General features: G+C 37.9%; 1 protein-coding gene across 2 annotated transcripts in view; it reads right to left on the bottom strand.

Annotated features, from left to right (window-relative positions):
• LOC128706538 (acid ceramidase) overlaps positions 1-15,517 on the bottom strand; it is a 130,179-nt gene that overhangs the window by 26,166 nt on the left and 88,496 nt on the right. For both annotated transcript variants that reach the window (XM_053801457.2, XM_070090908.1), the window contains 3 exons: positions 14,869-14,963; positions 3,740-3,869; positions 2,243-2,476 (listed from right to left, as the gene is read on the bottom strand). In XM_053801457.2, the coding sequence (XP_053657432.2) occupies positions 2,243-2,476; positions 3,740-3,869; positions 14,869-14,963 (459 nt within the window). The remainder of the gene's footprint in view (positions 1-2,242; positions 2,477-3,739; positions 3,870-14,868; positions 14,964-15,517) is intronic.

The raw sequence follows: 15,517 nt of genomic DNA on the forward strand, positions 1-15,517 counted from the left end.
GATGGCTAAAGATAAGCACAATGCCAATAACTTGTACTATATACAGCTCCACCTTAGAATCTATCTTTCATGTGATAAAAAATATTCTGGACATGTTAATAACTGAAATATCAATTATCTTAGACTTCATACTAATTCTTGTAAATTAATCATTTGTTTAATAATATTTCTTCCTCTTATATTCTAAAAATACACACAAGAACAATTCCTTCATGTTATGCATACTCAGTATCCCAATTAATAAACCTGTCTTGTTCCTTCAATGCAAGAAGTGGTGGTGGCTAGATCTTCCATCTGCTAAACACAAGACTGACACTACTCTTACAGGAAGGCTCCTTCTCTTTAACATCCAAAGAACTTAAGTGTGCTGAGTAAATATGATATACTGTAACAAGTTTTAAATAAATACTTCATTATTCATGTGCATGCACATCCAATAAACTATCACTTTCAATATACAGTATTTGTAGTATGATATACAAAATTATCAGGTTGACCTAAAAACCAGGAAACACATTCATCATCATTCAATCAACTGCTGTCTTGCCAGAAGTATGCAAACATCACAATTCAAATGACCCTCTGAACTGCAACACCCCCACCCCTCCTCTGGAGTGCAAGCCCTGTACTTCCCACTTCCAGAACTCAAGTTCAACCAACTGGTTTACCCTGAATCCTCTCAGTGTTACACTGCTCACACTCCAATATAATCTCAAGTAATAAAACCCACTTGTTGTCATTTACCCTAATCTAATTTGCTCAAATACATACATACACACACACACACACACACACACACACTGGGCCAGGAACTGAGTATCAACCCTTGCAACCATAATTAGGTGAATTAGGCGAGTACACACACACACAGTGAATAGGCAGGGCCATGAGCTGTTACTTGACCCATGCAACCACAATTAGATCAATTAGGTGAGTACACACACACACACATACACACAAAAAAAATACACAAACACACACACACACACACACACACACACACAAACAAACACATACACAGGAGCCGAGTCTTGACCCCTGCAGCCACAAATAGGTGAGTACACACAAAACACACACACACAACATAATGGAAGGAATAGACTCAGAATTGTCCGTTTGCAGATGATGTGACGTTAATGAGGAGAATTAAATCAGATGAGGACCAGACAGGTCTACAAAGAGACCTGGACAGGCTGGACGCATGGTCCAGCAACTGGCTCCTAGAATTTAACCCCGCCATGAAGATCAGAGAAGGGCAAAGAAGACCGCAGGCATAGTATAGGCTAGGCGGCCAAAGACTGCAAATCTCATTCAAGGAGAAAGATCTAGGGGTGAGTATAATACCAAATACGTTGCCAGAAGCACATATTAACCAGATAACTGCTGCAGCATATGGGCGCCTGGCAAACCTGAGAATAGCGTTCCGGTACCTCAGTAAGGAATCGTTCAAGACTTTATACACTGTGTATGTCAGGCCCATACTGGAGTATGCAGCACCTGTTTGGAACCCACACCTGGTCAGACACATCAAGAAATTAGAGAAAGGGCAAAGGTTTGCAACAAGGCTGGTTCCAGAGCTAAGGAGAATATCCTACGAAGAGAGGTTAAGGGAAATCGGCCTGACGACACTGGAGGACAGGAGGGTCAGGGGAGACATGATAACGACATACAAACTACTGCATGGAATAGACAAGGTGGACAGAGACAGGATGTTCCAGAGATGGGACACAGAAACAAGGGGTCACAACTGAAAGCTGAAGATTCAGATGAGTCAAAGGGATGTTAGGAAGTATTTCTTCAGCCACAGAGTTGTTAGGAAGTGGAATAGTCTGCAAGCGATGTAGTGGAGGCAGGAATCACACATAGTTTTAAGAGGAGGTATGACAAAGCTCATGGAACAGGGAGAGGGAGGACCCAGTAGCAGTCAGTGAAGAGGCTGGGCCAGGAGCTGAGTATCGACCCCTGCAACCCCAATTAGGTGAGTACAATTAGGTGTGTACACACACACACACAAAAAAAAAAAAAAAAAAAAAAAAAAAAAAAAAAAAAAGCTTGCCGAATGCTCAAGCCCCCTAGCACTTAAAACATCTTTTACCCATTCTTTCCAATCCCTCTTGGGATATCCCTTACAACTGAGAAAATATGCTTAGAATTCTGAAATGAGATATATTAATTTTATACCATAATTTGTCAAACTTAAAGTTCAAAAAAGACAAATTTATCCAACTTTCTTGAGACTTACTTTGTTAAATACTGGTTTGGTTGAAAGAACATTGTAAATCAGCTTTGGTGAAGCATTCTTTTGCCCTCCTTCCTTAAGACAGTTAATTGCTGGAGTTCTTCGGTCATCATAAAATGGTGGTGATGACCACTGATCGTAGTTTGTTTCAACAAGGAACCAAGATCCTGGGTCAGTAGCACTGTCACCCATATTATCAGCATGAAAGTTATCTCGCCAACGAGTGATGATTGCCCCCTGGAATTATCAGACTTAGTATTAGTGGTCTGAATCAAAACATTACAAGGACAGTAGCTCAGAATATATAGAAAACAGAAATGATAATCCTCAAAGATAAATATGGATTTTTACACACAGCTATAGCTTAACCCTTAAACTGTCCAAACGTAGATCTACGTTCACGTGCGTAGTGCTCTGACCTTTATTTTCCCCATTTGAAAGCATGTAAAAAAAAAAGGTAGATCTATGTTCGGAGACCCTCGCACGCGAATGTAGATCTAAGTTTGGACAGTTTAAGGGTTAAAACAATTCCCCTTCCCTTATGTGCAACTTCAAAATTATTATTCTTATAAACCTCCACCTTGACTACCTCACATTAGTATTAAGATAAAATAAAGATTTAGTAAGAAGTTAACCACACTTACCTTGTCTAGACTTAAGTACATATAGTTATTATGTATTAGAATAAGTCTGCCCGTAATGCCCCAGCATGATAGTGGCTTTCTTTGTACTTAACTAATAAAAATTGAAAATATAAATTGTAACCATGCAAAGAAATAAAAATCTTTATCTCTTTATCGTTATCTTTAAAATGGTTAAATTAAGCAAGAAATATGTAAAAAAAAAAAAAGGATTAAAATAATAGAGCATCAAAGCTAAGTAGAAACAATTTATTGTTTTTTAAATGGCTTATAAAAACATATGATTAGAAGATTTACAGTACTGTAGGACCCCCCCGGGAGATACGTTCCAAGGACCTGCCATGGATACCGAAACCGTAGATAGTAGAAAACCCTATAGTATATGTCCTATACATACTTACTGTTAAGTTTAACTGATAAAATATCACAATAATTGGAAAATTGTCACTTTTTCACTGATGTGAAGCACTTCACAGCTTCTTTTAGGCTTTGAAGAACTGCCACTTTGTGGCCATTATTATTCAAAACTAAGAGGTATTTTTGGGCCACAGTAAACTGTGGATACTGAATCAGTGGATACGGGGGATCTACTGTACATCTATAATTAACAGAATAAATTAAACCTGATAAAAATATAACATTATTGTATCATTTTTCACTGCAAATCAAATAATGACATATAATTTTTGTTTCATAACACTTTACTGATGTTTATTATTTTATCATTTTTTTCCAGAAATTTATTTGGACGGCTGTACTTCATAATGTTATTCTTTTCAAAGGAATCTAACTTACCATGACCATAAAAATAATGTGATATAGGAACCTAAGCTCAAGAATAATAAACCTTGCAACTTACTTCCCCAGGCTTAGCTCCACCAAGGATGAAGTAGACAGGAGCCAACAGTCGTGGCTGTGAAAGCATGGTTTTGGCTTCCTTAAATGTTGTGGCTTCTTCCATGACTTCACGAGTAAGGAATGATATCCACCTAAAAATTTTTTTTATATAAATGTGCATCCAAAATTAAAAGAAAGTATGGTTACCATAAATGTGGGGATTTTGCAGATTTTGTGATGTCTGTGCACTTTCAGCAAGACAGCTACTGAATGAATGATGATAAATGTTTCCTTATTTGGAAGATGAATAGTGTGGGTAAAAAAAAAAAAAAAAAGAAACTCACTCTAAACACTGATAAGACCTTCTACATGATGTTTGGGAAGAGAGCTGCAAATATCCAACTATATGTTATGATTAGCAGTTCTCATTGAAAGAGAAAACAAAGGAAAATTTTTAGGTCTGTACCCCTGACAGCAACTTGAAATTCAACACCTGTATTCAGCACATAACAACAGAGGTATCCAAATCAGTTGGTATCCTCTCAAATGTACGTTACTTTGTACCTCAAGGAAGCAAGGGGTTAGTAACCCCTTCTCCTGTATAAATTACTAAATTTATCAATAAAACTTTCATTATTATTTTTTAGGTCACCCTGCTTCAGTGGGATACCACTCTCTAATCTTTCCTTACCTTATCTATGCTATTTGTGCCTGGGGATCAATACATCAAATCACAAAGTCAATAATAAATCAACAAAAAAGCAGCAGTGTGAATGATCACCCAGTCTAGTGCCAGGAAACACACTCTTTCACTCTTCAAAAGTTTAAATTTACTTAACCCTTAAACTGTCCAAACATAGATCTACGTTTGCACTCGTAGCGCTCCGAACATAGATCTACGTTTTTATCACATAAGAAACAATGTAAAATCGAATGTAGATCTACGTTCAGAGCGCTATGCATGCGAACGTAGATTTACGTTTGGACAGTTTAACCCTATGACTGTTTCGGCCGTATATACACGTCTTACGAGCCAGTGTTTCGGACGTATATATGCTACTCAATAATTCTAGCTGCTTGAAACCAAGCAGGAGAAAGCTGGTAGGCCCACATGTGAGAGAATGGGTCTGTGTGCACTGTATAAAAAAATCCTGCAGCATGCAGTGCATAATGAAAGAAAAAAAACTGACTGTGCTTTTTGGATTAAAGTGCCAAATTTCAGGTGTATTTACTTATAGTATTTATGGTTGTATTCTCGTTTTCTTGGTCTCATTTCATAGAATGGAAAACATATTACAGAAATAGAGATGATTTTGATTAGTTTCACGATGAAAACGACCTTGAAATTGAGCTTAAAGTAGCGAAAATGTTCAATTTTTACCAATGTTCAAGAGTAAGCAAATCACACCACACGTCCAATACATGTCAGCTGGGGAGTCTGATATTCTTTCACTTGTACACTGATATTATTTATACCATTTTTACAATAATGCAGTAGTCTGCATAACAGTAAATCTTCTATTTTTTGTGTGAATAAAAAATCAAAATACAAAGCAACAGTAATATAAAAGGGGCCTTGAGACGTGACTAATGAACAGAGGATATGTTATTTTAGTGCCAAGAATGTCTGCATTGTTTATTCTGGACCCAATTTTGAAATTGGCATCTTTTTTAATTTGCATGAAATTGGCCAAATTGCCAATTTCTGACCACTTTATTGGGTAGTTGAAATCGGTAAATGGGCAGTTTCTTGTACTCAATTGGTAGAAAAAATTCACTTTTAAAGAAATAGCTATGAGTTTGGTCAACTGGAACAATGGAATTGGCCGAAAATAGGGCTCAAGATCACTAACTTCGCGGGAAAGTAATTCCGTAAGTTTTCGATCAAATTTCGTACTTTTGGTGTCATTACCATTGGGAAAAGATTATCATTTCATAAGAAAAAAAATAATTTTTTTTTTTTTCAAAAATTTTTTGACATCAGGAGACACTTCAGGATTTGGGGTTGCAACAGTCAAAGGGTGTATGTCAGGTTAATATACAGTGGACCCTCAACTTACGATATTAACCCTTAACCCCTCGACTGTTGCAACCCCAAATCCTGAGGTGTCTCCTGGTGTCGCAAAATTTCTGAAAAAAAAAAAGTATTTTTTCTTATGAAATGATAGATAATCTTTTCCCAATTGTAATGACACCAAAAGAACAAAATTTGATGGAAAACTGACGGAATTATGCTCTCGCAAAGTTAGCGACCTCAATGATATTTACAAATCTGCAATTTTGCCCACTTTGAGCCCTATTTTCAGCCAATTCCATTGTTCCAGTCGACCAAACTCATAGCTATTTCTTTAGAACTCCATTTTTTCTATCGAATGAGTACAAGAAACTGCCCATTTACCGATTTCAACTACCCAATAATGTGGTCAGAAATTTGCAATTTGGCCAATTTCATGAAAATTAAAAAATATGACAGTTTCAAAATAGGGTCCAGAATGAACAATGTAGACATACTTGGCTCTAAAATAACATTTTCTTTGTTCATCAGTCATGTCTCGAGGCCCCTCTGATATTGCTCTTGCTTTCTATTTTGAATTTTTATTCAAACAAAAAATAGAAGATTTACTGTTATGCAGACTACTGCAATATTGCAATAATTGTATAAATAATGTCAACCCATTCATGGCTGCATATCAGAATGGCTACTTGGACATTCATTGGAAAATGACATCATTTGTTTACTTTTGAACATTGGCAAAAATCAAACATTTCCCCTACTATGAGCTCCATTTCAAGGTTCTTTTCATAGTAAAACCAATCAAAATTACCTCTATTTCTATAATATGTTTTCCATTCTATCAAATGAGACCAGGAAAACGAGAATACAACCATAAATACTACACGAAAACAGACCACAAATTTGGCATTTTAATTAAAAAAAACGGTCGGAGTTTTTTTTTCATCATGCACTGCGTCCTGCAGGATTTTTTTTATAAGGTACACACTGACCACACAGACGCTTTCTCTCACATGTTGGCCTATCAGCTTTCTCCTGCTTGATTTGAAGCTGCTAGAATTTATGAGCATATATACATCAAAAACGGTGGCTCGTAAGATGTATATATACAATATACAACCAAAACAGTCAAAGGGTTAAACGGTCCAAACATATATATATGTTCTCTCTCGTAGTGCCCCAAACGTATATATACGTTTCATTTGTCATTCATTCAACATTGGCATGATAGGCCTGAGTCACCTAGACATGAGAGAATGGGTGTGTGCACTCAGTGTGCGCCATATGAAAAAAATTGGGGATGCCTGGGTACCACATGCTCTTTTTTCCTATAAAAAACTATTTTTTTTTTCTCAAAATATTCAGGGTGCTATGCAGGAGAACGTATATATACGTTTGGACCGTTTAAGGGTTAATCCATTCCAGAGAGCTCATCATTAGATGAAATTATCGTTAGTTGAAATTAATTTTCCCCATAAGAAATAATGGAAATCCAATTAATCCGTTCCAGACACCCAAAAGTATGAAATTTTTTTTTTTTTTACCTCATGAAATATACATTTTCCTACACACAAAAAGAAGGATACATGCACAATATATATTGTGCATGTATATATATTGTGCATGTACTGTACTAAATGAAGAATATGTAAATGACACTTACCTTTATTGAAGATGTAGTGATGAGTGATGGGATGGGAGGAGGGGAGATGGAGGTTTATTATTTTTTGGAAGGGAAATCCCCTACCATAAGGACTTTAGGTAGCAAGTCCTTTTCTGGGGTTATGTCCCTTCTTTGTTTTTTAATGCCACTGGGAACAACTTGAGAGTCACTGGACCTCTGCTGCACCAAAAATCTGTCCATAGAGCTCTGTACCTCACGTTCCTTTAACCCTTCATCGCGCAAGGGGTCCGAAAATTTGAAATTCGAACTGAACTCCCTATGGTGGATAGAGTAACTCAATACAAGGTCACTGATCCCATATAAATTGATTTCTGATGGTTAGTTTTCGAGCAATTGCCAATCTCCGAAGACCGAAAATATTAGGCCGCCCCCGACAAAGTGATTAAAAAATTCTATGTTGCAAACTTGCAATTGTTAATAAAACACACCAAAACATTTTTTTAAATTTAATATACAAACAGACAATATAAAAAACATAAATGGAACTTTTATCAAAACATTTTTTAATTGTTACAAAAATATAAAAAGGAAGCAAATATCAACAATGCCAAATTGCAAAGTGATGCAAGTTTCAATCCCTATATTCCTGAGATTCATTTGGAAGACCAATGATTCTATATTGCTAATTGGCAAGATGGAAGTCTGTGAAACAATTTCTATCAGTCTTTATGCACAGATTTACTTTGCATACACTACAGACGAATGACGATGTTACCGTTTTTTTCGAGGTGCTGCAATACTTGCAAGTAAACGGCCTTTGCCCTGCCATTGGGAAGTGCATTAGAGTAATGTCTTTCCTAACACTGTCATCAGGCATTTCTGTACGTGTTCCCCTCCCAGGTTTCACTATGCCAACACCATTGGAAGTACATGGTGAATTAATTGGTGAAGGTCTTGGAGTTGTTCTTAGGCTGCTCCCTCTAAGGTTTTGTCCTTTAGACCTTGCAATTTCAGAGATAGAATTCCTGAAATACTTCAGTTGCATACACTTTTGCTTTATTGCTCGAGAATCACGGAAATAAAGCACCCATGCATTCACAACAGCAAGATCAATAATATAGGCAAATAGCCGCATGTACCAACGTTTTGATTTCATTGGTGTTTTGTAGAGATGCACCAACATGTTGCTTTTGTCAATACCTCCCATGTTTGCATTATAGTTCTTGATGACTGCAGGGCACGATATTTTCTCTTTCCTCTTTGTACCCTTGTTATATCTCTCAACAAGACTCATGGGCTCGACCCCAATATCAGTTGTCACTAAAGTCACAACTTTGGTGTCCTTCCATCGTACAACAAGGACACCATCATTGTTGTTGAAGCAAAAATTGCCCCTGACCACACTGTTTTTTTCCATTTGTTTGATAGGCACCAGATGTGGCTTACCACATCAATTGTCACGTACTGTTCCAGTGTATCTGCAGTTATACTTATCTCTTAGTAGCTTGACCAAAGGCATACTTGAAAAGAAATTGTCAGCATAGATTGCTGATGTGTTTGTCTTGTTCATAGTTTGTGCAAGTACCAGAACAATCTTTGTACTTATTGGAAGTTTAGATTCTTCCTGTGGCAGCTGTATGGGATGTGTGTCAAAAGTTGTTGTGCCTTGATACATGAGTATATCATGTATGAGTCCATCTTGACTTGCACGACAAAAAAGTTTGAAACCCCACTTATCTGGTTTTGTTTTGATGTACTGCCTTAGGTTTCCAGCAGTTTTACCCTTGAAACCAACCATGACTTCATCAATAGATTGCTTGGGTGTAGCTGGAATTTTCAAGCAAGCATTAGTTAGTTCAGTGTAAAGAGGCCTTACTTTGTAGAATCTGTCATTATCCTTTTTTGTGTTGTCATTGAAATGAATATGACTTCTAAGGTACCTAAACCTCTTAGACGCCATGCTATCTGCAACCTGTTGGCTCCTAAAACCAGCTTTCCAATAGTCTTCGAGGGATGGTAGTGAATTAATACCCATGAACAACAAAATACCTATGAACCTCATGATCTCTTCAGAATCTGTTGAAAAAGTACTATTTACGTCTTGTTGCCTTGTATACAAATTTGTTTGATATGCTATGTTATCTATCATGGCTGGAGTAACGAACATACGAAAATACTCATATGGAGACCTAATTGCAAGAGGCTTTTCATGTTCATATGCCGGCAAAGGATCATTTTCAATGTCATCTACGGTCCACTCAGATGAAACTTGAAGAGCAATATTCTCATGGATCTCTTCCTCATCCGGGTATTCCTCAATCCTAAAAGTTTTCTTTTTCCTCATTACTTTCTGCTTTTTGGCTGGCCTTTCTTCCCTTTCTTCCTCCTCATCATCAGTTGACATCTCTGCATCCTGTGCATCCGGTGGCAAGTATTCATCACCACTATCCAGCAATTCTGGTTCGTCTACCTCTGGTTCTGAGTCACTGTCTTCAGAAACGCAGATATACCTCGACCTGCTGGTCGACTGCTCCCCATAAAACAGCCTCTCATGGAACTGGAAGGACAATAGAAACCTCCTGTATAAATCCAGACCACTACAGAGTTCATATATGCAATTGAAAATTTTTTATAAATATTTATTTGACTAAAATTGGACATTCCCGGAAACTCGCGCAATACCGAAATAATTCGGACTAAAATGCTTGCACTTTTTTCAACTGCATGCTACACTCATATTATGCTTCACACGGACTTTAGGTATATATCAAAATATGCCTAAACTATTCATGTAAGCACTAAACACAACAATCAGTACTTACCGACATTGTAGAATATATAATCCAAGAGTAGATTAGCAAGGGTGGAGGGAAAAATGCGCGTGTGTTCGAAGCCAAGCCGCTAGTGTTTATATTTTGATCTCTCAACCAATGGGAAGGCGGCAGAAGCGAACTGTACTTAGCTGAAGAGACTCAGGGAAGGCTTGTGATTGGTTGGAACTAAAGAACGGGAAGCTGGCCGCGCGGGGCGCGAAGTATGACACGCGCCAAAAACACGTAATCAATACCGAATTTTTTCGGCCCAACACGATAAAGGGTTAATTAAGATTTTCCTAAAGTGGGTCACAACATTGTCATTGTAAAAGTCGCCAGCACGGCTTGCAACAGCTGTGTCAGGGCGATTTTCTTCCATAAAAGTTTGCACACCAACCCACTTTGCACAAATTTCCTTAATCTTCGAAGAAGGCAACTTCCTCAATTTCTGTCTCCCCTCCTCTGCAGCAATTTCCTTGGTTGTGGCCTCTTGCTGTTGCAGATGCTCTTTCAGCTCATCAGTGGTTAGTTCTTCATCATTGTCCTCCACCAACTCTTCCACATCCTCCTCACTAACCTCTAACCCCATGGGACTTCCCCAATGCCACAACAGATTCCACAACTGACATAGGCTCCTCAGGGTTAGCCTCAAACCTTCAAAATCCCTCTCTTGTACACATTGTGGCCACAATTTCCTCTAAGCAGAGTTCAATGTCCTGTTAGTCACTCCTTCCCAAGCCCTGCCTACAAGGTTTATGCAACTGAGGATACTAAAGTGATCTTTCCAAAACTCTCTTGGGGTCTATCGAGTGTCTGAGATCACTTCAAAGCATTTTTGAAATACTGCTTTGGTGTACAGTTTTTTGAAATTAGAAATGACCTGCTGGTCCATGGGCTGCAGGAGAGGAGTGACTTGATAAAACCCCCACAGTGGGTTTTATCAAGTCACTCACTGTGTGGGTGAAACTGCATTATACTGCATTTGTCTTTATCCATTGTGATGGTCTTTCTTTCTTTCAACACACCGGCCGTATCCCACCGAGGTGGGGTGACCCAAAAGGAATAATGAAAGTTTCTCCTTTTACATTTAGTAATATATACAGGAGAAGGGGTTACTAGCCCCTTGCTCCCGGCATTTTATTCGCCTCTTACAACACACACGGCTTACAGAGGAAGAATTTTGTTCCACTTCCCCATGGAGGTAAGAAGAAATAAACAAGAACAAGAACTAGAAAGAAAATAGAAGAAAACCCAGAGGGGTGTGTGTATATATGTGCTTGTACATGTATGTGTAGTGTGACCTAAGTGCAAGTAGAAGTAGCAAGACGTACCTGAAATCTTGAATGTTTATGAGACAGACAAAAGACACCAGCAATCCTCCATCAAGTAAAACAATTACAGGCTTTCATTGTGCACTCACTTGGCAGGACAGTAGTACCTCCCTGGGTGGTTGCAATCTACCAACCTAAATAATAACATTCAAATTGAAAATGTAGAAAGATAAAGAGTGACTCGATAAAGCCCACATAGTGGGTTTTATCAAGTCACTCACTGTGTGGGTGAAACTGCATTATACTGCATTTGTCTTTATCCATTGTGATGGTATTTTATACTATTTCTTTCCAGAATGCAGAAAGGTGATGGAGGGGTTAGCAAATACACTTGAGTGTTGTATGAGAGGTATGAGAGAAGCTGTGAGAAAAAGATGGTAGCGGGAGAGAAGGTAGCGTCAAGTGAGATTATAAACATTGTAAATACAATTCTTGACCAATGTCTACCACATAAGTGACATTTTTGATGAAGAAAGAAAAATATAAAAAAAACAAATACAGTGGACCCCCGGATTACGTCGTTGTCGGATTTCATAATATTTGGAATAAGTAATGTTTTTTCGTCAAACTATTGGCTCAGTGATCGTCACTGAACTCAGTATTAGTCATCTGTCCCGAACATGTCCATGCGGCCCGAGCGGTCCAACACACCATTTACAGCCAGTGTGCCATTGTTTATCAGCTAGTGAGGATGATCCCATTCGTTCATACGATATATTTTGTGCTTGCAACTGCTAAATAAGCCAGCATGGGCCCAAAGAAAGTTCCTAGTGCCAGCCAGCCCTTTGGTAAAGGGCTGAGAGAGAGGGAAGAATGTGCCTTTTTTAGTGATTTTGCAGTATGTACGATACTAAAGCAGCAGGAGTCGATAAAAGCTATAGTGCCAGCCAGTGATAAAGCGTAGCATTAACAGTGTAGCAAGTAAGTTAAGCAATTAATCGATAAAAAAAGGACAGCACGAAACTGACTCCTCCATTGTTGTTGGAGGTATATAGAGCTACTGATTAACACCACCGCCTCTGCTGCCGCCTTCACCACAATTATGTAAGGCTTATCTTTCAGTGGCCCTTATACACCCAACAACAAACAACACACCACCACTCGTGACATTCTTAATGCCATATTTTATTCATTCTTGAGTATATATCATATTTCTATGTTATTAATATTGTTTGTTATGTCATATCAGATGAACTGTGCTAGATAAATAAGCCATAGAGCTGGTATTTGTGTCATATGGAAGGACTATCTTGTCCTGTCTCCCAACACAATTCCTAACATACGCCAGAAACAGACCTCTCTGGAACACTTTTTGAGCGACAGGGGTCCAGCGACTCAAGCTGGTACTAGTGGCATTAAAAAACAAAGGGAAGTAACCCAGGATAAGGACTTGGTACCTGAAGTCTTTATGGAAGGGGATTCCCCTTCCAAACAATTGTAAACTCCTCCATCCTCTCCCCTCCACCCGTTTTCCATACATCACCATGTCTTCAATAAAGGTAAGTGTGATGTTATCATTGTTTTATTCTTCATGTATCATTATTTTCTGTGAAGGTAAATGTATATTTCATGTAGAAAACATTTTTTTAATACTTTTGGGTGTCTGAAACAGATTAATTGGATTTCCATTATGTCTTATGGGGAAAATTAATTCGGAATTCGTCAGATTCAGGTTTAGTCACTCTCTGGAACGGATTAATTACGAAAACCGGGGGTCCATTATACTGACTTGAAACAAACAGTGACTTGATAAAGCATAGCATATTAGCCAAATTAGTAAATAAATATGATTGTCTAGACTTGAGTGGAACAGTCATCCCAGAGGAATACAAGTCACAATTCACTATTAGCCTATAATTTACAGAGAAAATTGACCTGACCTGACCTGTCTTTTGCCTTTCTTTTCACCTCTTCATCTAACCTGTCTTTTCAATTTTCTCCCTTTCCTCTCTCTCTCTCCCTATTGTAATTTTTTCCTTTGTGACCTAATGCATATCTGCATAGATACATAACTCATTACGACTGTAGCCAGATATAAACATGTAAATAGTACATTACTATTTTAACTTGTTTAGTGTTCAGTGGCCTGGTAGCTAAAGTTCTCGCTTCACATGGCGAGGGTCTGGGTTCAATTCCCAGCAAGTGTAAAACATTGGGCTTGTTTCTTTACATCAGTTGTCTACATTCCCATCAGTAAAATGGGTATCTGGGTGTTAGTCAATTGGTGTGGGTAGCATCCTGGGACAAAACTGACCTAATTTGCCCGAAATGCTCTGCATAACAAGCCGCTTTCTATATAGCAGTACTATGTTACTGATATCAGCTAGGCCTGTATACCCTGTACAGGTTGGCCATCACTAATCTGGCATCATCGGAACCTGTATTGTGCCAGATTAGTGAGTTTGCCGGATTAGAGAGTAGTTAGGTTAGAATTCACTTAATTAACCTATCAATAGAGAGACTTTCTGCTACATCTTCCTCATTTTGATCACTGCTTTTTTTTCCACTGGCTTGCCGCTGTGGATTTACAACCATCTGCACAATTTCTGAGTCAGAATAATGAGGAAATTTGAAATTATGCTAGCCGAAATTAGTTCCAGATTACTGATGGAAACAGGTAACTGATTGCCGGATTAGTGATGTCTGACCTGTACATGTACTTGTAGAAATGAAGATATTATTATTATATTATTATTATTATATTATCAAAACCTTGCAGCCCAGTCCCTGGACCCATTATGTGCCTCTGTAATCTTTTGACTACCACAGGATGGTTATGGGGTGCACAATAAAGATATTAAACTAACCATTGTGACCTGATAATAATCCAGGGCAGACAGCATGCATCATCAAAAATTTTCTACCTAACTGGGTAATAGTTACAAAACACCCTCTTATATTAGTTTTCTGAGTTCTGAACAACTGAGTTCCAAGGAACTTCAGGAAAGCAACTTGCTTGTAAGTCTGGTACTCCCTATATAATAAAATTCACAGCCCAATATGTAAGACCGAATCTGACATGGCTTCAAACAGAAAACGAATCCCAATTTGAAACAAAATGTAATACAAGCATTGACTTTAGTGATATTCACTGATCTTGAATTTGTGTGATCTTCAGAAGCATAACCTCTGACAAATTAGAGGTTGTACCATACAGTACAGTATTTCATATCTCTTTTTACCAATAAATTCCTTCAGTAATGGTAACCAAAGATGTCTGTAATAACCATGAAACCTTTGACCATTTCAGATAACAAGAAAAAATATGAAAACTAACAGAGTGCATCTTTTCAAGAATCAACACTTAAAAATTATGTAATCCAGTAAAAACAGCTAATAAAATGTAACAAGAAAGCATACACTACTTACTTCTGTTTATAATCCTTAAACAGTATCCATTCCAAGAGTCCAACGTATCCACCATTGAAGCCAAAACGTTCATCTAAACTAAAGGTAAACTGGCCCTAAAACAGATGAGCATACAGTACAAAGTTATAAATAATATCCAATGTCAAAAATCTGAAATCATTAAAGAAGTGATCTACTTTCAATTTAATGAGCAGTTTAAGAACAATAATACTTGACAGACACTCTTGGATGAAGAGAGAGACAAAGTAGTGTAAACCTTCATTGCAGTAACATTTTTACTTGAGGATAGCTATATAAGGTTAAACAGAAAATATGTAAACTACTCAAATATGTCATCCAGTCAGTAAAGAGTGAGAGGTAGACCTGGATTATGTAACCTAGGCTGCTATGCCGGTGAGGTCACATCCTGGAGGAGAATATGTACGAGAGGTTCTGCGAGTGTGAATGAGCCTGGTTTTGCTTGCAAAACCTCTCACCCAAATTCTGATTCATCACCTATTAGTACTTGACTCACCATGCAGCAGCCCAAGTCATGCTGCAACCAGGTTCACAACTCACTCTTTACCTAAATGGATGGCCTATAAGAGCAGTGTGTTTTTGCATACCTTGATAAAACTTTCCACGAGTGAAATGTTAGAATACAGAAGTA

Source organism: Cherax quadricarinatus, chromosome 3 (assembly GCF_038502225.1).
Source record: "Cherax quadricarinatus isolate ZL_2023a chromosome 3, ASM3850222v1, whole genome shotgun sequence".
NCBI classification, from domain to species: Eukaryota; Metazoa; Arthropoda; class Malacostraca; order Decapoda; family Parastacidae; genus Cherax; species Cherax quadricarinatus.